Below are 22,955 nucleotides of genomic sequence, written 5' to 3'. Positions count from 1 at the left end.
CCACTGACATATTCCTCCTCTATATATATATATAAATAAAGGCTGGGAGTCGGGCGTCCCCTCAAATCCTCGTCGTTCCAAAAGCTTCTCTCCACCTTCTCTGCCCTGCAATTTGCGGGCAGAGGCTTCGACATCGCTGAGAAACTAAGCCGGCTTCGATTTCATCCTATTTATTGATCCATCGATCAAATGACTACGTCTGGTGAATTGCCGACGAATGACGTCAACAACATGGAGGAGGGTTCACCCGCGGATCCTATCGCCGCCGTGAAACCGCCTACGAAGGATAAGAAGAAGAAAAAAAAGAGCGGCGCGTTTGGCCTTTTCAAAGCGGCACTGTCCATGATGCGCAAGCGGCCCAAAGATCCCATATCCTATGACAAATCCACGCCCACAAATTGGACGAAGCTAGTGGACTCGGTGCGGCCCTTGCACTCGCAGGAGAACATCCCGTCGCCGCCACCATCCGTCACATCTGAATCATCCCCCACACGCCCATACGCTGCCGAAAACATGAAAGAAATGATCCCTCCGGCTTCCCCTGCTGCATCTTCCTCCGCCGGGACAATGAGTCAATACGCTTCCGCTGCCAGCCTCCGCGATCTGGTCGATTCTAGTGACGATGAGGAGGAAGATCCGGACGAGGTGTTTGATGCACTATGCGGAGATGACATGATCGATGCCAAAGCCGAAGAATTCATCGCGCAATTTTACCAGCAAATCAGGCTTCAAAACAAGGGACAGCACCACTGATTATAATAATACATTTTACGTATATGCATGAGTGAAACTGCATGGATCATGCATGCATTCACGATCATGGAGGAAACATGCACCCACCTGCCTCCTTGAATTCCTGTTCCTTTTTCATGTTTCATTAGTATTTTGTCTTGTTTCGTTTATTTCCATAATTATTGTTAATTTATAGGACTGATTTTTTTTCCATTTGCGTTCGAGTACGTGGTTTCCATTGTAGTGAAGGAGAATATATAATTGATTAATAAAATTTTATATACATACATATATTATCATTTAGTATTTTTGGTGTAGATTTATTTATATGTGCACATATATTAATAACATAACATGAACATCTGACATAAAAATATGATACTTTATTTTTTCATGATCATTTTTAATTAATGAAGTCCAAATTTTTATTGTGGTATAATTTTTCTTAATTAAACTAGTACATATTTATACTATTAATTTATATACTTATTAATCAAAGCTAAACCTTCTAAGTAACTAACTTTTGGTATAATATCAATACGTATTGTGTATTCCACAACCTGTTAGTTATAGTTATTTGTTAACGTCTCCTAACTTTTACAAACATTGAATATATACAAGATTTTATGCAATACTAGTATAATGTATCGAGTTGTTCGTGGTGCAATTTTAAGGCTTTCAAGTTTTATATTAGAGCTAGTGCTGATAAATTTTTTTAAAAAAATAAACGTATTTACCGATCAGATCGAATCGAATCAAACTGCACCATTATATTTAATTATTTCTCAAAAAAGAAACAGTCATTTCCACCACACAGAATATGTCATATTTGTCCTTTACATCATACTATTTAATTTTTTGTTAGAAATTCAATTCATTATTCTTGATTTTCGCTTCCATTCTCTTTTTTAAAAATAAAACCTCTTAACCGCACAAAACCGCCCGACATTGCCCAAAATTATACATTAAATATTACTTAAAAAAATATTAGAAAAAAATTTCAAACCAAACCTTATATAGCAATTCGGTTTGAATTTTAGCAAAAACCCGTCCAAATCTCATAGATCAGAAAGGGTCTCATCATCTTCTTTGAGGAACCCATGTGATTCCAGTATCCCATTGATCAGTGATGGAAATGGAAGGCGTGTGGACTTAAATCCACTTTCAACAAACTGCAAGATAGTCTTGAACACCAACGGTCCAAAATCAACGGGGCGACCCATTCCAACATCAAATAGAAGAAAAACTTGCGGCCTAGTCACCAGAGTGGTATTGGACGACGGTGTCCAATTTCTGATGGTCATCTTCTGCAGCACCGAATAAAAAGAAGTCAAATTGGCAGAAGCCAGGTGGTGAGGGCGGACTGAAAATTTGGTGATAACACCGCCAGTTAACATGGCAATGATCTCATCATTATCAACAGGAGGAGCATCCTCAGCAACAGATGATGTACTGTAGTATTCATTGATAAAGTTCGGAGAAAATTGATAGATGTCATCCTGCACAAACACTTTTCCAAACCGAACAGAGTTGACATCTCCAATGTCATATGTGAGGTTGCAGAAAAATTCAGGCACTGGCCTCTTTGAGTAGGGCATTATGCAATTCACAGTGGCGAGCAACCCTCGGGTTCAGAGAAAAGAAGTCAGGTTCTGCCTTTCATAGGCGAATTCATCAATATTCCTCTCTTCAATGAATTCTCGATGAGCATACAGATACCATCTGGCCACGACATCCTCAGAATAGAAGGAATTGGAGAAAACATCAGTTAAATCATAGTCTGTACCAGTGCTGTTGTCAGCGATATTGTCAACACCACTGATAACATCAGCTGCATCTTCATTCTCTTCCGCGGCTGTTTCAGAGTTAGTATCAGTGGACTCTGCATGAACATCTTCCTCAATCTCAAAATCTGAAGTGGATGAGGGACTAGAGGCTGAAGTTGGGCGATTCTCCTCGAATTCTCGAGCCATTTCCTCATCGGGCTCATCATCAGACTCATGTACTGCTTCCTTTCTGATTTTGGCTTCTTTTAGGCCATTTAAGAAGTCTGTCAGGGACTGTTCATCCTCTGAACAAAAAAAACCTCTCGTGGTTGAATTGGAATGTCCTCAGTCTGTGCTATAGAAGTAGAAGTGGACGGCTTCAGGGCAACAGCAAGTTGCGGGCGTGCATCCAGCTCAAAATCCTCATCATGAGAGTCATCTCTAGAAGAGAAATCAGGATCGAGGACATTTGTGGAGAAGGGAGAGACACGCGATTTCTTCGCAGAGGATTTTCAGCATGGGGCACTGTTGGTGGTGTTGCGGGTGGTGTTGCCACAGGGGGTGGAACACCACGCCTGACAGCCATTTTACTGCAGATATCCAATGGATCAAATTGATTATATATCAGCCATCGGTATCTGTGGAAGAAAGATTGGAACGAACTTTAGCACATAGAGATTTGAAGAGAGAGTGTGATTGTGCGAGAAACAGAGTGCAAATGCAGGGACAGTAAATGATCAAAACCTTAATTAGTCACAACCTAAATAAGCCTAAGGTATAACGATAATAAAATCAGCAATGATCGCTTCTCTTTTTCTAAGCGTCGTCGTACATTCACCTCTAACTGTAACTTTCAGAAATTAACTCAACATCCTAATCGCTGTTTAGCCTCTAATTCAATTGGTAAAATTGAATCGTACAAGATCATTCATTAGTCTATTTAACAAAGTCTATGCTTGGATTCAGGTACTCTCAACGGGTAAACGAATCGGTCTTACTTGAACGTTAAAAGATCAAATATAGTAAGACTTCTCAAGGATTCACAAAATAATTCTCCAACTCTTGAATTTTGAATTTGCTGTGAATAATCTTTCAAAAAGACCCAAGCTTTTCAAAGAATCAGAAAAACCAGCACACGCTTAAATTTTTATCAGATTCAAAAGATCATTTGTGTTATTCTTATTCACACTCCTTCATTATTCCAATTTTTGTAAAGTATGAAAGCTTTGTAATATGTGGAGAGAGTCTTTCCCATAATTAAACCTCTTAAATGTTATTATGAATTTCAGTAGACAATAGTAAGACCTGCTGAAGAGGTTTGTACAAGTGTGTATCAATCAAAGTCTTTTATTGATACATTCTGGAAAAAAAAGAATGGGAGACGAAGAAAGGTTTTGTCATTTGAACTTCCAGAAAAAATTCTTGTATCTTATTGTCCTCTACTTCTTTTTGTTTCACTAAAGTGTTGTGGACTGATTCCACACCTTTTATAGTATTATGTTGTACTTTCAAAGAACGAGAAAAGCTTTTGATTTCTTAAAACATTTCGGAAACATACTTTTCAGAAGAACAAGAATTTGAAGTTTGAGGTGCTTATTTAGCCCTCCTTTTAAACACTTCATCGATCATAAAAAGTTGTATCAAAGAGTGTTTATCTCGTTCTGAAATATCTACTGCAAATATTTATGATATCTTTCAGCAAGACTCTCATGTTCTTAAAAGAAGACTTGGATGATTGGAAAATCAGAATAAAAGCTCATCTTGCAGCACAAGATAGTGACATGTGGTATGTCCTCACTGATAGTCTCATTAAAATCATAAAATCCATATACTACTAATATCTATGGCATCCTTTAGAAAGATTCCAATGTTCTCGAAAGAAGACTTAGATTATTGAAAAACCAGAATAAAAGCTTATCTTGCAGCACAAGAAAATGACATGTGGTATTCATCACTGATGGTCCTATTAAAATCATGAAAGCCAATCCAGTAATGGCTGTAACAGAAGGTGCTCCAAAAATGCTGGATAACATAGAAGCGAGAGGACCGACGAAGATAAAAAAAAGAAAAAAATTAAACCTCGATAATGTAGCCAAGGATATTCTATATAAAATCCTTGACAAGAACACTTACATCAAAATCAAGACGTGCTTTTCTGTAAAAGAAACTTGGGATAAGTTGATTCAGATACGTGAAGGAAATAACCAGGAAAAGGAAAATAAACTTTCTGTAGATATGTTGAAGTTTGAAAATGTTAAAATGAAGACCGAAGAAAATTTGAAGCAAGAATTCCTTAGGTTTGGATGTATCTAGGGATGTAATCGAGCCGAGCCGAGCCGAACTCTTGAATGTTTGAGCTTGGCTCGTTTATAATCGAGCCGAGCTCGAGCTTTATTTAACGAATATATGCATGACTCACGAGCTTATTCAAACCTTTATCGAGCCTAAACAAGTTTAATAAATATGAATTATACATTTAAATTTTCATTAAATTAATTAAAAATAAATTATATATTTAAAGAAAAATATATTATTCTTATTAAAATTTGTAAATTTATTATAATAAATAAATTTAATAAATTTTTCTATATATTTCATAAATAATATGCAAAATCAATAAATCAAATATCAAAACTATTATTTTTTCATCTAAAAGATTACTCATGAACTTACCAACGAACACGTTCACGAGCTAACGAGCCGAATACTGTAAAGCTTGAGTTTGGTTTGTTTATCTTAACGAGCCTCATTAAACGAGCTCAAACGAGCTTTTATCGAATCGAGCTTCGAATAGCTCACAAACGGCTTGGTTCATTTACATCCCTAGATGTATCAACTAAATGGAATTCAACTTACTTGATGCTGAAGCTCAAAAATTTGAAAGAGGTTTTGATATACTTGACGAACAATATACATGCTTTAAGTTAGATCTTCAGTCTAAAGTAGGATGATATTGTGAATTCTGATGGAGAAATAATAGTTGGATAAAATGGTAAACCTAAAAGAGAAATGAATATTTTTGATGGAGACCAACAAGTTCAGACTGGAGTAATGATAGGCTTTTTGCATCTTTAATGCAAGTTTTTTATGATATAACATTTAAAGTTTCAAGTTCCTTGTATGTCACTTCCAATACTTTTGCACACAAGATAATTTTTATTCATACTATGTTGAAGAAGTGGCAAGAAAGTGATGATTTTGAAATATATTCAATGGGGTTGAGAATGAGAAATAAATTTGACAAGTATTGGGAGATCCTGAGAATATGAATAACTTTTTTTATATTGCAGTTGTGCTTGATCCAAGGAATAAAATGGATTTTGTGTAATTTATGTTGGGAGAGAAGTATGGGCTGGAAAAAGGTGCAAGAGTAGCAAATATAATAAAGGAGATACTGCTGTGCCATTTGCAAATATGAGCTCCAAACAAATAAAAATTAAGGTCAAAGGCTTCATTATTTTTTTTGGTCAATAGACCTTATTTTAATTAATAGTTAATCTAAATATTAAGTAATAGGGTTTTGAGCCCATTAAGAAAAGCCTAACCAAATTTCTTCACGGTCACAACTTCCCATTTCTGATCTCTTTCCCTTCTTCCCTTCTTCTTTTCCATTCCATCAACGGCATTGACCATTTTCTTCCATTTTTCTCGTTCTCAATCTTCATTTCATTTTTAACATTCTCACCCTCTTCATTTTCTTTTCTCCAAGGAAATAGATATTAGAATCAAAACTTAATGACATTTTCATTCTCATATAATATGTTTTTTTTCACAGGATCGTTAGAAGATCAATATAAGGTATTTTATTTGGCCATTTATGTTTTCATGTGTGTGGATTATCATCTACTCAAGTAATTTGATTTGTCACTCAGTTTGTTAAAATATTTATTTCAGTCGGATAAACTATATATTGTAGTCGGTTAATATCATTCAATCAAATGGTTAAGTTTCAGTAGGTTAAATCATATATTACAGTCGGTTACTGTTCACATGTATTTTTAGGGAAGATTTAGGGGAAGAGAAGCGATCAGTATTTTATTTCGTTTAGTAGGTTGTCCATGCCATAAGAGTAATTATTTTTTTGTCACATATTACTTGTATTTCCGTAATTTAATACATGAATTTAAATATGTCAATTCGTATATTTACAACTCCCTTACATCCATTATTTATACTTATTTTTTTACAGATTGTGTGGACGGAGATATGATTAAAATCTTAATTAATTTTGATGGTGAATGGAAGGTTGACAGTGAACATAAATATTCATGGTGTGATGGCAGTAATTCAGGTTGGCATGCTATATCTATTGATGAGAGTAATGTAAGAATTGAAGATGTTAGAGATGCAATTTTTGAGAGACTTCATTTGGATAGGCATGATATGGTATTGAAGCTAAGTTACTTGCCAAAATTTGAGATATGTAATTCAAGACCAATATATATAAAAAGTTAACAAAGATTGACAACATATCTGTCTTTTGGCGTTTCAAATGTTAGACCTTTGCTTCATGTTGAAATGATAAAAACAAGTGGTTTCAGAATCAGTTAGACTTGTCACCCGCTATAAAAATTGAGCGGGTTGGGCTGATAAAATAGCAGCCCGTTTGGAGGCGGGCCAAATGGGCTGAGCCCGTTTGGATTGCGGGCCAAGATGGGTCGAGCCCAAACGGGGGCGGGTTGGCCCGCCAAATTAGGATAGAATTTTATATATTTTTATATTTTGAAGTTTTAAGTTTTATATAAAAATTGGAATAAGTCTCATGCGCCTCCATAACTCTCTTATCTTATTTCTTTCTTATTTTTCTCCTTGGCCTCGCCTCCATCACTCACTCTGGTAAAATCTGAATCTCTGTAAATTTTATTCATGAATCTTAAATGGAAGAAATTTCTATAAATTTTATTCATGAATCTTAAAATAATTTTTAAGTCTAACAGTTGTTTGTGAACCCAAAAGCGGTTTCGTTTGAAGTCCGACGAGTTGTAGTGAAATTTTGTGGACTCGACGGAGGTTTGATAATTATGTATATTGTTGAACACATAATATTTCTAAAATTTACAACCGTCTCTTTCCTCGACTTTCTGTTCTCTTCCATGTCTCAATCTTCATTTTGGTTTAAGCACTTTATTTTTTATGTATTATGTTGATACTTTTTTAATTTCTTATTTCAATGTTTTTAAGTATTTTAAGAAATTATTTGACTGAAATATATTTTTCTTCTATATTTATTGCGATATTATTTAATATTTTTTTCTTAAAAAAATAAGCGGGTTAAAAATAAGTGGGTCGGCCCGCCTAGCCCGCAGCCCAAGGTGGGTTGGGCTGGGTTGGCCATTTAGAGGCCCGCGAAAATGGCGGGTTGGCCCGCCCCACCCCGCCCCGCCTAATGGCGGGTTGCGGCGGGTGGTGGGCTGGCCCGCCCCGCCAGCCCATTTTGACATGTCTAGAATCAGTTATGAAAAAAATGATAATGCTATATATGTTGAAATTTGCAGAGATCTTAATGATGAGAGGGTTGACAACTGTGAAACTTTGTTATGTGTTGTGGAAGTTTGTAGAAGATTAGTTGTCCTTCTCTTTCTTTGTTTTTCATGTGTTGTATAATCCTCCTCCAACTAATATTCTTAACTGCTACAGCCACATCTTTAATAATTCAGTTCAAAGTATGTGCCTCCTGCTTATCCTATTGGGCTTAAAAATATAATATTCATTTAGGTTTAATTTTGGGCTTTTAAATTTGGGTACACAAGTTTAAATAAATTTTCAAATTTTGGAATATTAGATCTTAATTTTGAAATATTTTAGTTCAATTGCTGATGTGAGATCTACCAAGTCCATGTCAATATTTTTTATGTCATTTCAACATTTTCCGATGACATGTCAATATTTTTTAGTTTCACATCATCAATTATATCAAAATAGTCAAAAACTAAATGAGTGTAACAAAACCAAAATTTGAAAATTTATTACACCAAAACTAAAATTAAACAATTTACCGGAGAAAAAACTATTTTTCCAATTTTGTTATGTGCTAGGTGAAGATTCTGTGGGACATGTGAATCAATTTTCGAAGTTAGAAAATTTTCTATTTCTTAAAAGGAATTTCCTGCCCATTTAAACCTATATTTTTAGAAATATTTTTCTTATTAAATATTATATAGTATAGCCTTTAATATTTTAAAATAATAAAATACCCTTCATTTATCTTTCACTATCTAAGCTAATACAATTTTAGTGAAATAAGAATTATTAGACATGTGCTATAATAAGCAACTGTTGGGATATCTTTAGTCGTGGTGATGTACTGCTTAAGAAAACCATAACTTGAGTTCAGGTATTGCCTAAGGAAAGTCAGAATCGTAGGGTTCTAATGATTTTATAGTGAAGGAAAACAATAACACTCGCTAAGGAGAAACTCCAGTAATAATCAAAATTAGCCATCAGCAAATCTAGATTGCAACATTTCATAATCAGAATCAGTAAACTTCGTGCTAGTCTCTTATGATAACATATCAGACTAATATCAAATCATATAATCTTTAATAAGAGAATGATGATATCTATTTTGTTTGTACTATCTATCAGAAGATGTCCCTATTTAATGTGGTTGTTCTGTAAAAAGTACACTTCATTTAATGTCATCAAATGAATCGTACAAGATCATTCATTACTCTATCTAACAAAGTCTATTCTTAGATTCACGTAATCTCAACGGGCAAAAGATTCGTTCTTACTTGAACGTTAAAAGATAAACTATATTAAGATTTCTCAAGGATTCACAAAATAGCTCTCCAACTTTCGAACTTTGAATTTACTGTGAATAATCTTTCAAAAACACCCAAGCTTTTCAAAGAATCAGAAAAACCAGCATACGCTTAAAGCTTTGTCAAACTCAAAAGATCATTTGTGTTATTCTTATTCACACTCCTTCATTATTCCAATTGCTATAAAGTGTGAAGAATTTGTAATATGTGGAAAGAGACTTTCTCAGAATTAAATCCCTTAAAGTGTTTTGTAATATTATGAATTTCAGTAGGCAAAGGTAAGCCCTGTTGAAGGGGTTTGTACAAGAATGTACCAATCAAAGTGTTCTATTGATACCTTCTGAAAACAGAAGAAAGAGAAACGAAGAAGGATTTTGTCATTTAAACTTCCAGAAAAAAGTCTTGTATCTTGTTGTCCTCTACTGTTTTTAGTTTCACTAAAGTGTTGTGAACTGATTCCACACCTTTTAAAGTAGTCTGCTGCACTTGCAAAGAATGAGACTAGCTTCTGAATTCTTAAAATATTTCAGAAGCATAATTTTCAGAAGAAGAAGAATTTGAAGTTTGAAGTGTTTATTCGGCCCCATTTTAAATACTTCACCAATAATAAAAAGTGGTATCAAGGAGTGTTTATCTCATTTTGAAACATCTAATGCAAATATCTATGACATCCTTCAGCAAGATTTTCATGTTCTTAAAAAAAAACTTTGATGATTGGAAAATCAGAATAAAAGCTCATCTTGCAGCAGAAGATGGTGACATGTTGTATGTCTTCGCTGATAGTCCCATTAAAATCATAAAAGCCATCTACTGCAAATATATATGGCATCTTTTAGCAAGATTCTTATGTTCTCGAGAGAAGACTTCGATTATTGGAAAATCATAATAAAAGCTTATCTTGCAGCACAAAAAAATGACAAGTGTATGTCATCATCGATGGTCTCATTAAAATCATGAAAGCCAATCCAGTAGTGGCTGTAATAGAAGGTGCTCCAAAAATGTTGGAAAAACATAGAAGTGAGTGGACCAACGAAGATAAAAAGAAAGCAAATCTTGATAATGTAGTCAATGACATTCTGTATGAAACCCTTGACAAGAATTATTTTAGCAAAAACAAGATGTGTTCTTCTGCAAAAAAATTCTGGGAGAAGTTGATCCAGATATGTGAAGGAAATAACCAGGCAGAGGAAAATAAACTTTTTGTAGAAATGCTGAAGTTTGAAAATGTTAAAATGAAGATCGGAGAAAATTGAAAGCAAAAATTCCTTATGTTTGGATGTATTAACTAGATGGATATGAACTTACTTGATGTTGAATGTAGCTCAAAAATTTGAATGAGCTTTTGATAGACTTGACGAACAAGATCCATGCTTTAAGTTAGATTTTCGGTTTAAACAATAGGATAATATTGTGAATTCTTATGGAGAAATAATAGTTGGATCAGATGGTAAACCTCAAAGAAAAATGAATACTTTTGATGCAAGACCAACAACTGTAGACTGGAGTAATGTTAGGTTTTTTGCATCTTTATTACAAATTTTTAATTATAACGTTAAAAGTTTCAGGTTCCTTATATGCCACTTCCAATACTTTTGCACACGAGAATAGTTCTATTGATACTATATGGAAGAACTGGCAAGAAAGTGATGATTTTGAAATGTATTCAACGGGGTTGAGAATGAGAAATAAATTTGACGAGTATTGGGAGATCCTGAGAATATGAATAACTTGTGTTGGGTGCAATAATTGTCTCTGCTTGGTAGAGCGATCGAATCATGGTGCTTGAGCTACTGTGCGGTTTAAAAGATTTGAGTTGCACAATTACCACAAGCTATAGCTTTTGGTAAAGCGGCAAGCGCTCGGTCCTACAATTGGTATCAGAGCAAAGGTCGCGGGTTCGATTCTTATTGATTGCAAGGAGTGCAATTATTGAGAGGGAGAGTGTTGGATGCAACAATTGTCTCTGCTTGGTAGAGCGATGGAATCGTGGTGGTTGAGGTGCTGTGCGGTTTAAAACATTTGAGTTGCACCATTACCACAAGCTATAGCTTTTAGTAAAGCGGCAAGCGCTCGATCCTACAACTTGTTTTATATTTTGGTTGTGCTTGATCCAAGGCATAAAATGGATTTTGTGTAATTTATGTCAGGAGAGATGTATGGGATGGAAAAAGGTGTAGGAGTAACAAATATAATAAAGGAGATACTACTTGCAATGTACAAGAATTATAAGGAGAATGAGCCTAAAGATGGTACCTCAAAAGTATCATCCATTCAGGAATCTGGTGACATGGTGCCAAAAAATGTGAGTCAAACAGATTTGAGAAGACAATCAAAAAATTGTCGCTATGTATTTAGTGTGACGACTTTTTGCTATTTTTAGCGACATTTTATTAAAAACTGTTGTCATTAGTGACAATTTTTAAGATCCGTCAGTACATTTAGAGACGGTTTTTATAAAATGTTGGGTTACAAAAACATATAACAATCTTGATTTTGATGATATCAAAATTTGTTGTTTTGTTTCTAATATATTTACTCAAGTTTTCAGTTGCTAGATATCAATTTAGAAGCTCTGAGAAGTTAGAACTCAAATGTAGTCAAGCTGAAAATCCGGTGAGTTGAAGTATTTAGATGATATCTCATAAATCAATGATCGAAATGACTAGAAACCAAAATGGATGAACATCGATGCAATTTTCTACAAGTCATATTTCATGCAGGCTCTACTAGTTCTGATGTTATCTAGGCGAAATGGTGGGTGCAAAATCAAGCTGGATGACACAGATACAACTACCTGCTAGACTTGAGCAGTTCTAGTATTTTTCTCATATCTCATAGACCAATTATTTAAATGACTAGCATGAAAAACAGTTGGAAATAAAACTCAATTTTTATAAGTTATATATCAGGCTGGTTAGATTAGTTCGGACGTTATCTGTGTTAAACAGACGTTGCAAGATCTAGTTGGAGGACACAGATACATGAAACGACTAGATTTGAGCAGTTATGGTATTTTGGTCATATAATTATGATCGATTATTGAAATGGAACGACTCACTATGAGTTTCAAAGATAAGAAATTTATATACAAATTATCTTCCAAAGTAGAAGTCTGAATCAGAGCTTAAGAAGCTGATAAATCGCGATGAATTTTCTAGTTCTGCAACACGGATACAACTATCGACTAGACATGAGCAGTTCTGGAATTTCGAGCATATCGCTCTCATACAAATTTGATATTGAATGATTCTTAATTCTATGGAAAGCTAAGAGAAAGGGATACAACTTTCATGTTCATCACTTTCTCAAAAATCGATGAATCAAAATTTATAATCAAGAGAAGAGACTAGCTAGACTTGCAATAGCTTACATATAGTCTAATATTTCAAGTCTCTCTCATTTTAACTTGAAATTGAATGATTTTTGATTTTTTGGAAAGTAAGTGAAATGACTACAACTTTCATGTTCATCACTTTGTCCAGAGATCGACAAATCAAGAGTTATTGTAGTCTTGACATAAAAGATATTAAACATTATGCAGATTGTGAGGTTATGGCCAACAATCGAAACTGTGTAAGGAATTTCGATTAGGCAATAGATATGTCCTAGTAAAAATGTGTTTGTACAATTGATTGTATAAATCAATGTCTTATAGTGAATCTTTCCTAAGTTGAAGAAGGTGTGACGTAAGAGTTGTTGATCTCTGAACATCCATAAAAAAAATTGTATCTTTCCTTTATTTCTTTTAATTATTGTTGTTGTTTTGAGATGCACATTTAAAGCATTTTATGTGTTATTTCAAATGTCAAAATATTATATACAAAGTGTTTGATAAAATATTTCAACCAAAATATTTTTATACATTCAACTTGCACATCTTTTAAATATTTTTCAAAATGTTTAATTGGTTTTTATAGGGATTAGTTTAGGTTTCTTCCACTTGGTCATAAAATCAAACTCGATTTAATTTTTCGGTATTCGATTCATTTTTTAACATTTCAAGAACGAGCTATTGTATCTCAAGTTTGAAGAAAAATTTAAAAAAGTTTATTCACCTCTCTAAACTCTAATTCGATCCCAACATAAACTGTAGTTAAAATACCGACGGCTTTATAAAAATCGTCGCTAATTTGGATTTGAATAAATCGTCGCTAAAATTAGCGATATTTTTATAAGATTTTTTATTGAAACATTACATAGTTCTCTGTCGTAGGACTTTCATGATATTAAATATATCTTTATTGAAATAGAATATAAGTAATATTGATCCATCCCCAATGGCCAATGTTAACCCCTTACATAGATTAAATAAGCGAAAGAAAGAATCTTTTTCACTTGATGGCATTCAAGGTCCAAGTTGATTCTCTCCTAACCATGATTAAAAGGGTACATTTGTACTCTAACTTACATATTAGAATGGACAAAAAGATTGTTGTGCAAGTGCCTTTGTACAGTATTAATTACCAACTAATTCTAATTGTCGACAAACAATAAATTATAGATAAAGATTTTGTATGTGAATAATGAATTGTTCAATGTTCTTGAAGCTGTTGGATCTGGCCAAGTGCCTCCTCCAAATCCCATCTTTTGTCCTCATCCTCTTCACAGCATGCTATTCCAATCTTCAAAAGCTTCTCCATTTGCGGTATACATCCTTGATCCTTAATCTCTTTGTCGAAAACTTCTGTGTTGCTGCTATTGCTTACAATGCCATCGATCCATCCGGCTATGTTCACGCCATATGGTTCGGATCCTTGGGACAGATACTTGGCCACCAACTTGCCTGTCAATATCTCCAATATCAAAATCCCTAAACACCAAACATCTGTTTTCTTCGAGGTCGTTCCATGTCGGGCATATTCCGGAGATTTGTAGGCCACTAGGATATCTTGTACTTGGCCGGGGTTTACCACAGGCACCAGGGAGTAGTCCATGAGCACGGGGTTGAAGAATTTGTCCAGAAGTACATTTGAGGATTTGAGGTGTGCGTGAGGCACAGTTAGACTTGGAAGCTCTCTGTGAAGATAAGCCAGCCCCTGCGCCACTCCTTTTATGATGTTTAACCGGATTGGCCAGCTGAGACATGGCTCGTGAGAACGTTTTCCATGAAGATGCGAAGCCAAGCTTCCGTTGTACACATAGTCAAAAACCAGTAACTTCTCTTCTTTGCGATACAAGTAGGCGACGAGCGGCAGAAGATTCGGGTGTTTGAGTCGGCCTAGCCTTCTCATGTGCTCGTGGAAGTCTTCCTTGGCTACTGTATTCATTTGCTTGAACCTCTTCACCACCAGCGCCTCCCCCTCCACCAATACTGCCTTGTAAGATGCCCCAAAGTTGCCACTTCCCAACACCTCAGCCGATGCTCTCATCAAGTCTTGCAAGTCAAACTTTTCTCTATCGTCTCTAACAAAAGACAGCTTACCTGCTTGTGGTTCAGCTCTTTTGGGTAGGTTTCCGTTTTCTTTCATGTCACCGACAGGCTCCACTGTCGTTACTGGCACGCTCTTTTCCACCCCCAATCGTGGTGTTTGGCTCTCACGGTTTCGCCGGCACAAGAGGAGCAGCAATATGATGAGAAACAACCCCACTAAGGCTGACACCACAATTATTGCAATTCGAGCGGGAGATGACTTGTTATCTTTAGCAGCAATTGGGGTGCTGGTGATTTGACCTGAAGGAGGAGGAGAGCCGAGAGATGGCGACAAATCTGGTGGGGGGGCTGGGGGCGGCTCGCATTTTGAGTCTAGAGGCTTCCCGCACAGTGCTAAGTTGCCTGCATCATAATGCATACATACATACGTATGACCAATCAATGCAAATCAAATTAACTCTTAAATTTTATTCATACCTGAAAAGGAGCTGGGACCGAATTTCATTAGTGGAGCAGGGATTGCACCCTCCAATTGATTGTTAGATACGTTGAAGAGTTTGAGATGCTTTGAGCTGACTGGCGGTATGTTGCCCGTGAATTGATTGTCCTGGAGACTCAACTCTCTGAGTTTAGGGGATTCAATGGATGCAGGGATATGGCCTGTGAACTTGTTGTTTGCCATATAAACTTTCTTCAAATAGCTCATACCCTTGAAAGCGTCCTCCGGTATCTGACCCGAAAACTGATTGTTGGACAAGAACAAGGACTTGAGAGCACCAAGCTTCCTCCAATCTGGCATGTTCCCATCAAAGCTGTTGTTCATAAAGCTAAGGGTCCGCAAATAACGCAGAGGGACAAGAGAATCCACATCAATTTGCCCCCTGAGGTTCATGTTTTCAAGTTGCAATCCCCACACGTAGCCATTGAAGCATAGAACACCTTTCCAGTTTCCACGGTTTCCTGAACATGGATGTGATTTGGATGGATCCCAGTTGGCAAGAAACGGCTCCACATTTGCCAGGGAGCTTTTGAACTTGATAAGAGCAGATATGGATGCATCTTCAATTCCTTGTGCATTACTGGCCACCTGAAGCTGCAGGATGACGACTACAATAATCAAGAAGGATAAACAAAGCTTTTTTGATATCGTTTTCGGGCACGGGCGCACAGGATGAGCCGCGCCCCTCACCATCGTGAATCTCGATTATGATGTTCTATTTGTAGTGTAGGTGTAGGAAGAAGCTAGCAAGCTGCAAGAACGTCTTGACGTCATGAGAACCAATTGATAATGTTTTCCAATTTGTTCAGAGAAAGAAATGGCAGAAACTGAAGAAAGGCATGCAGGAAGCTGGTGAAAGTTGGTGGCGAAGAGGAATAGTTGAGGTACTGAGGGCTTCAAAACCAAACATTTAAGGAAATTTTCTACGTGTGGGAGAAGATTTAGGACAGCCCATAAAATTTTCAATAAATATATCCATAATTAGACGTCCATACAAACTTACTTTCTAGATCCCTCTCATTCAACACACACAGTCTATTAGGCTTACCATCGTCTTAAATTAATTTAGTCATTTAAAAAGAAAACCAAAAATTTTGTGTGGTAAATTTTATTCCATGGTTGGCTGCTTTTGGAGGAACCAATCTTGAAATAATTTGAATGGCAAAAACTTGTGTGAGACGGTCTCACGAGTCGTATTTGTGAGACGGATCTCTTATTTGGGTCATCCATGAAAAAGTATTACTTTTTATGCTAAGAGTATTACTTTTTATTGTGAATACGGGTAGGGTTGGCCCGTCTCACAGATTAAGATCCGTGAGACGGTCTCACATGAGACCCACTCAATTTGAATTAATGTTTTGGTATGTCGAGCAAGTTAAACGTATCGACCAGCTAATTTACTAATTTGAGTATATGTATGATATTCGTGTAGATTGTAACATTGAATCTGATAGTATGTAAAGTATTTCAATGCATAGACTTACGTCTAGTTCATAATTAATGATATTCTGGTGAATTGAGAGAGCAGGGTCGGGGTAATCTACCTAATCGGATGAATGTTATGTTTAAGGAAACTGAGCAAGAGATATAGTTTCAGCTGTAACCTGCAAATAATGAACTGAACTCGTGAATGGGCGCCATAGGGATGTCCGACGTAGCCACTCCGATGCTTAAGTCAGCAGGTGAAGATGAAGGAAAAATGACGATATATACGAAGATATATGTGAATGAGAAATATCAGAATCCTTCAAATGAAATACATATCTGCTATCTATAGAAGGAAATCCTATGATTACCTTGTTTTCAGTGCCCACTTACTACTTAGGGTAAGATGGTTGTCCATACCCTACTTCTGACAACTTCTCTGACACGCTAACCCCTGTGGTTCTGACAATAATGAATGCCAAGAATAAGGTAGCCCATACTGCTGCACTTGATTGAAGTGTTGTTTTCGAGGTAGCCCGGGTAGAATGTCTCCCGGGAGCTTGTATGAAAGCCCGGGCGTCTGGTAGCCCGGAGAGAATATGCCCCGGATACTCACCTGCCCGGATTCTGACGAACTCTTCTTGCAGATTTACCCTGAATGAGCTATCCATATAACATCCCGGGTCATCCATGACCCGAGCTCTTATGAGGGTATTAATAATATATTTCAATCAATTTTTGTTCATTGACTTAATTAGAGTGTTAGTTTATCACTATACACTGGGTAAACATCGGACTAACACAGTAATCTAAAAACTACATTAGGTAAGTAAATCAAATTGGACTTACGCAATACGATAAACACACTCAAAAAAATATTGGTAAAAGAAATCGAACTTATAGCTCAAATGTTTAAAATGAAAATATTTAATTATAAATTTTTATTTTATTATGAGTTGAATATAAAATAATAAATTTTAATTGAAATAATAAGTTTTTAAAAATGTTATTAATATAAAGTTGGAGAATAAATATAATAATTTATTGATTTTTAAATATTTTTTAATTGTATAATAACTAAAAGTTAAAAAAAAAATTATTTATTTTTAAGTAAATCAAACCTGAATTGGACCTGTTATGTTTCAAATCCGGAGTAAAACATGGGCTAAAATGAGACGAGGCGGGTCCAGATTTGACAAAACCCGTGTCAAAGCTTGATTTAGTGGTACTTTTTTTTTAGGGGAAAAAAATCAATAGTCGGCTGAATGGAAAAACGTGGTGCTGTCCTAAGTGCTGACGCGTCCATCAACTACCATTTTTGCTTCCTTATGTGCAACGTGCCATGCTTCCCTCTATAAAGATTTCATTTATTCACCACTCTCGTTTGCAGTGAAACTACCTGAGATTCAGAAATTAAAATGGGACAAGGAGAGGAAACAAAGACCAGGCCCGACCCGAATATCGAGATTCAGGTATGTAATGTAATCTAGATCAGATTGGGTTTGATCTCCGAGTCAAGGCATGGGGTTTGATGCGTATGTGTTGTTGCAGGAAAGAGGCGAAATATTCTTCTTTTGCAGGCCTAAAGTAGAGAAGGAAGAAGCACATGGGCCTGAAGAAGTACAGCGTTTGTACTTGGTTCTCCGACCAGAATCTGGGGAAAGACCCGTTGAATATAAACAAGAAGGCGATAAGAAGGATTCTCCAAGCGGTGGACATGGCAGCCAGGTAACTAGCCAGTTAACTAACAGTGCAAAGCTATATGTGCAACCTATTTGTACATTTTCTGCTAAAACTGGTTTGTTGGTTCTTGATTTAGGAAGTAAACATCGAGAAACAACTTCTGTTGCGACTCATTGTGATGGGCCGTAAAACTCTTCCAGATACCAGCAAGAAGAGTAGGCCGTATTGGGGCTTTGTTGAGATGGTCACAACTAAAATTGAAGACCTTAAGAATGCTCTCCAAGGAGGTTTGATTGTTGCATCACATTACATTCATTAAACATAGTAGATTATGTGTATGATCCTATTGTGTTAAAATTGCAGGAGAATATGATACTGCAACAAGAGGTCATAGGCACAAACCCGATGCGAGGGCGGCGGGAGCAGGCGTATATCGGATCCTAAGGCACAAGACGCACACACATTTGGTTTACAAGCTTGAACAGCCAGACGAGGAAAAGGAAGCCTTCAACATAGCTCCAGAAGCATCGTTCCTCTTGCAGATAAAGAATCCTGGCCAGCAGGGTTCTTCTTCCAAATTCAGAGGGCTGCAGAGCAAGAAGAAAGCAGCATTTCCTGCCCACATACAGGGCTTATTCGGACATCGGCGCTTTCATCCAGCAGACCCTCCTGATTTCCTGAACTATGAAGGATGTGAGATTCTACTTATATCCGCATCCGATGACTTGGATGAAGAGCTGGGACTGGAGTTGAAAACGGAACAGCACGAGTGCTCTGATCTAATGGATATGTTGGGGGACACTGGTTACCCTCGTCCCTTGCTTGAAGGCACTTGGGCCTGAATCATCTTGTTGTGCTTTTGTATGTAAATAACTTGGATAATAATGCATTTGCGTGTTTGAACATTTTCGTTGCTGCTTCCTCGAAACATGAGAGCCCACAAAAACGCAAAATTCGATAGAAAAGGGAAAAAAAAGGTCATGTAATGTCGAAGTCTTGCTAAAATCTCAATGTATCACAAACATAAACACCACCCAAGAAACAAGAGTAGATCCAATCGAGGGCCTAGGAGGAATCTGTAGCCCGGCGAACCAAATTCCATAGTTGGACGGCGCCATTCCAAATGCCTGCGGAGGCGACGCCTAGAGCCAGCGCTTGAGGGTAACTAGGCTTGGAATCTAGCTTAATCTCGAGGTTCAGCAGGCGGGAGTGGACGGCGTCGAGCTTGGAATCGGCAGGCTTGCGCGTGCGATTGGCGGTGATCATCCTGAAGAGGGCAGTCTGCAAATCCTGAATGACTTTGAGCGAAGCCTGCTGATTCTCCATCCCCTGCTTCTCGTAGTGAGACACCAGCTCTTGGGGGCTGGGCATTCTACCGCTCTTCTTCTTCTTGCTCTTGCTATCCTCGGAAACTGTTGTCGGTAATCTCTCCATTGATAGATTCTGGTTCTGAGTTTGATGGATGGATAAAATGCTAGAACCCTACGGAAGCTGTCCATTTGTTGGGCCAGTCGGGTTGCCTGCAAATTTACCCATTTGCAGGTGGCCCGTAACCCATTTTGGTTGAGTTGGCTTGCTGGTTGAGGTATTTTTTTTTTACAAAAATATATATATTTTTTAAGTGAAAGTTTAGTGAATTATTTTAAATGTGAGAAATCGGAGATTTTTCTATAAATCATTAAATAATAAAATTTAATTAGTTAAACGTATATAATATAGATAAAATCTTTAAAAAATTTGAAAATTAATCAAAGAAAACCTAGGGTTGGTTCGGTACGGTATACCGGTTTTTTCAAAGGAAATCGTATACCGTGTCGAAAATTTTAGTACCGAGAAAACAGATATTGATATCATATCAAAATTTCGGTATGGTATATATTTCATACCGTTCTTACCAACACATCTGGAATACCATTTTTTGGTATGGTATCAATAAATATCGTTTATACCGATTTTTTGGTTCCATTCGGGCTAGTGATGAGTTATTTAACTACTTTACTATTGGTTTTAGCTCACTATCAAATTTAAAAACAAGCCAAATACATAATAACAAAACAAGTAAAAGTTTTGCCCAAATAATTTTATTACAAGAATTTGTTCACCAAAATACTGAATTTTTAAAAAATTTATACCGATACCGATACCAAAACTTTCGGTACGATATACCCGTTATTATCGGTATATGCAGTATATTTCGACATGGTAAATACGGTATACCGAAATTTCGGTATTTTTTTCTCAGCCCTAAGAAAACCCTTATGTTCTTATTCTTCAAGTTCAATATTACCTCATGGATCATTAGATAGGAACCAAAGATAAAAGAGAGAAACAAAAAATATCACTACGGTATACCTATCAGATGGTTGGTTTTGGCAAGTCCGTTTGATGTTTCAAATACTATTTTAGAAATTATTGTAATTGGTTTTAGAGAGGATCTTAAATTAATCTTCTGATATCGATCTCAAATAAAATTAATTTATCATTTCAATCTTAGAATAATTATGGTAAAATGTTCAATAATTGTTTTTGTTAGTACATATTATTGCTAGCAAAGTGATAAACACGGGTGTACAGTTTAAATAATTATAATTAATTAAAACAATAATCATTCGATTAAACAAACGGCAAACACTTCTAAAGCCGTGGGGAAAAAAAGGGCAAACGCTTGACCTCACTACATGCGAACGCACTTTTAAATAGTTGATCTATCATTCTAAAAACAATAGTTTTACATAAATTTTAATTAATAAAAATGTATATTAATAATCTGTGAAGATTAAAAAGTAAAAAACATTTAAAGGTATAAAAAAATTTAATTGAGAAAGATGTTACATAGAAGTTACATTCGTGATATCCTAATCATTGAATTAAGATAAATAATAATGATATTTAGTTAGTATTTATAAGAGTATCGAATCATAATTTATTTGCATCTATCGAGTGGTAAGTTTTTGTACTTTATTTATTTATTATAAGTATAGGAAATAAATTTAGCAGATGGTTAATAAATTTAAATCAACAAATATTTTTGGTTGAGCTAGCAACACTGAAATTTTATTTTGTTCGGTTGAGTTATCAGTAAGTCAATCAGTATGAACTGTGCGGAAGTGGACTGACTTGGAGTGTTCGAAAAAATGATTTATTAAGAAAATCAGTTGTGATTTATTGAATATTATTTAAGATAGGTAAACTAAGAACTAAATAGGTACAAAGTTGTTTCTGGATATTCGGAGACTCCAATACTACTATGTCACTCTTTCTCCCTCACGGAATGATTGCACTAAAAGACTTTGGTAATTACAAGCAATTTAACATTACCCACTTCAATTGAATTTAACAATGGGTAAATGAAACTCTTAGTAAACTTCAATATAAAACAATTTAAGTAGTGAGATTTCTTACTCTCGATTACACTGATTTCACAAGAAAATTCTAAGCACAAATTTGATCCTCGAAATGATAAGATAATAATTTATCCACGTGTGTTGGCTTTTCAGTCTGGTTCGCATAAAGCTTTTTCAAAGAAGTTCAGTAGGTTTTAAAAGTTCAGAGATATTTTCACCTTCCAAGCTTGTTCAACTGATCTATTTATAGATTGATATGCAATGAATATCTTTTTATAATAATATATCTATTTCCAGATACAGATATTTTTGTCACATCATCGTCCTTTCTGACATGTCATGATAGTGCGCAAGAACCCGACATTCTGTTAAGATTCAGTGACGGTTGGTATGGAAAACTTTATCCGCTATTTCAGCTGGTCTCTGATCCTTTATCACTGATTATACTGATTCTTCAAAAAATGTTTGGATTTCGGGTGACTAATCTACTTAGATAGACTGTCATTTCGGTTTCATCAGTTAACCTTGAATCGTTTGCCTATCAGTATCCTTCTTATGCTTTATCATTCTAGCTTTGTAGTCAGTTAGATTCCTTAGAAAGCTTCTTCTTATGAATATTCAGTTTTCCTTCTAGAATTCAATTAGGTTATGCTCTGTAATTATCTACTGGATCAACGGTCTTATTAAATCACCAAAACTCAAATGTTTCCACAATTTTCCCCTTTTTTTTTTGGTTTTTGACTAAATTATGCCAATAAAAATACTGAATTCATGATTTTCAACAGTATATAAAACTGACTTATATGTTCTTCATGAACTATCTATTAAACTGATTGGAGTAGTTGTCAGTAGGTTTCTTCTGCGCATCATTAGATTTAGGGTGACAGGAGCCAGTTGACTATCTTCTAAACATACTGGAGTGCTAGTCAGTAGAATTATTCTATGCATCAGTAGATCTAGGCTTACTGGAGCCAACTGATTTCTTATCTTCCCCATTTTTGTCAACACCGGAAGATGGCTTGAGGTAGGCAAGAACCTAAGCTAACTGAGAATTGACGCCATCAATTTTTTCATTAAAATTTTATTGAACTTCTTCTATCTTGGTGCATATTGAAAGTTGTTTACTTGAATTTGCTCCCCAAGATGAGTAGCAGTAGCTGCAAGAGCCTTTTTTATATGCTCCAATCGATTGAATATGTCGATCATGCCCCTAGATAGATCCGAAACTTCTTTGAGCATTCTTTCTTTAAATGATTCCAAAGATTCTTCGGTATTCAGGTTTATCCTTTTAAGCACTTTTATAGAGGAAAGATGAGAGTGAGACTTGACATAATTTGATCTAGAGTTGTTTCATTAGTTATGTCCAAATCA

General features: G+C 35.8%; 4 protein-coding genes across 4 annotated transcripts; 2 read left to right on the top strand and 2 right to left on the bottom strand.

Annotated features, from left to right (window-relative positions):
* Positions 1-189: 189 nt before the first annotated feature.
* Positions 190-753, top strand: LOC140986585 (uncharacterized). Its single transcript, XM_073454886.1, has one exon. The coding sequence runs from the start codon at positions 190-192 to the stop codon at positions 751-753; it is 564 nt and encodes a 187-aa protein (XP_073310987.1).
* Positions 754-13,571: 12,818 nt separating this feature from the next.
* On the bottom strand, positions 13,572-16,105 carry LOC140985815 (pollen receptor-like kinase 4). The gene is made up of 2 exons (XM_073453753.1): positions 15,111-16,105; positions 13,572-15,035 (listed from the first exon to the last, which is right to left on the bottom strand). Exons 1-2 carry the CDS (start codon positions 15,823-15,825, stop codon positions 13,795-13,797), a joined length of 1,956 nt encoding a protein of 651 aa, XP_073309854.1. The 5' UTR covers positions 15,826-16,105; the 3' UTR covers positions 13,572-13,794.
* Positions 16,106-17,836: 1,731 nt separating this feature from the next.
* Positions 17,837-19,205, top strand: LOC140985673 (uncharacterized). The gene is made up of 4 exons (XM_073453552.1): positions 17,837-18,029; positions 18,109-18,285; positions 18,377-18,527; positions 18,604-19,205. The coding sequence occupies exons 1-4, from the start codon at positions 17,976-17,978 to the stop codon at positions 19,080-19,082; spliced, it is 861 nt and encodes a 286-aa protein (XP_073309653.1). The 5' UTR covers positions 17,837-17,975; the 3' UTR covers positions 19,083-19,205.
* Positions 19,185-19,794, bottom strand: LOC140985674 (uncharacterized). Its single transcript, XM_073453553.1, has one exon. It carries the CDS (start codon positions 19,672-19,674, stop codon positions 19,306-19,308), a length of 369 nt encoding a protein of 122 aa, XP_073309654.1. The 5' UTR covers positions 19,675-19,794; the 3' UTR covers positions 19,185-19,305.
* Between the last annotated feature and the right edge of the window lie 3,161 nt (positions 19,795-22,955).

This window comes from Primulina huaijiensis, chromosome 10 (assembly GCF_012295235.1).
Source record: "Primulina huaijiensis isolate GDHJ02 chromosome 10, ASM1229523v2, whole genome shotgun sequence".
In the NCBI taxonomy this organism is placed as follows: domain Eukaryota; kingdom Viridiplantae; phylum Streptophyta; class Magnoliopsida; order Lamiales; family Gesneriaceae; genus Primulina; species Primulina huaijiensis.
Note: the sequence above shows the minus strand (reverse complement) of the source record. Positions and strands in the feature narration are given on the sequence as shown.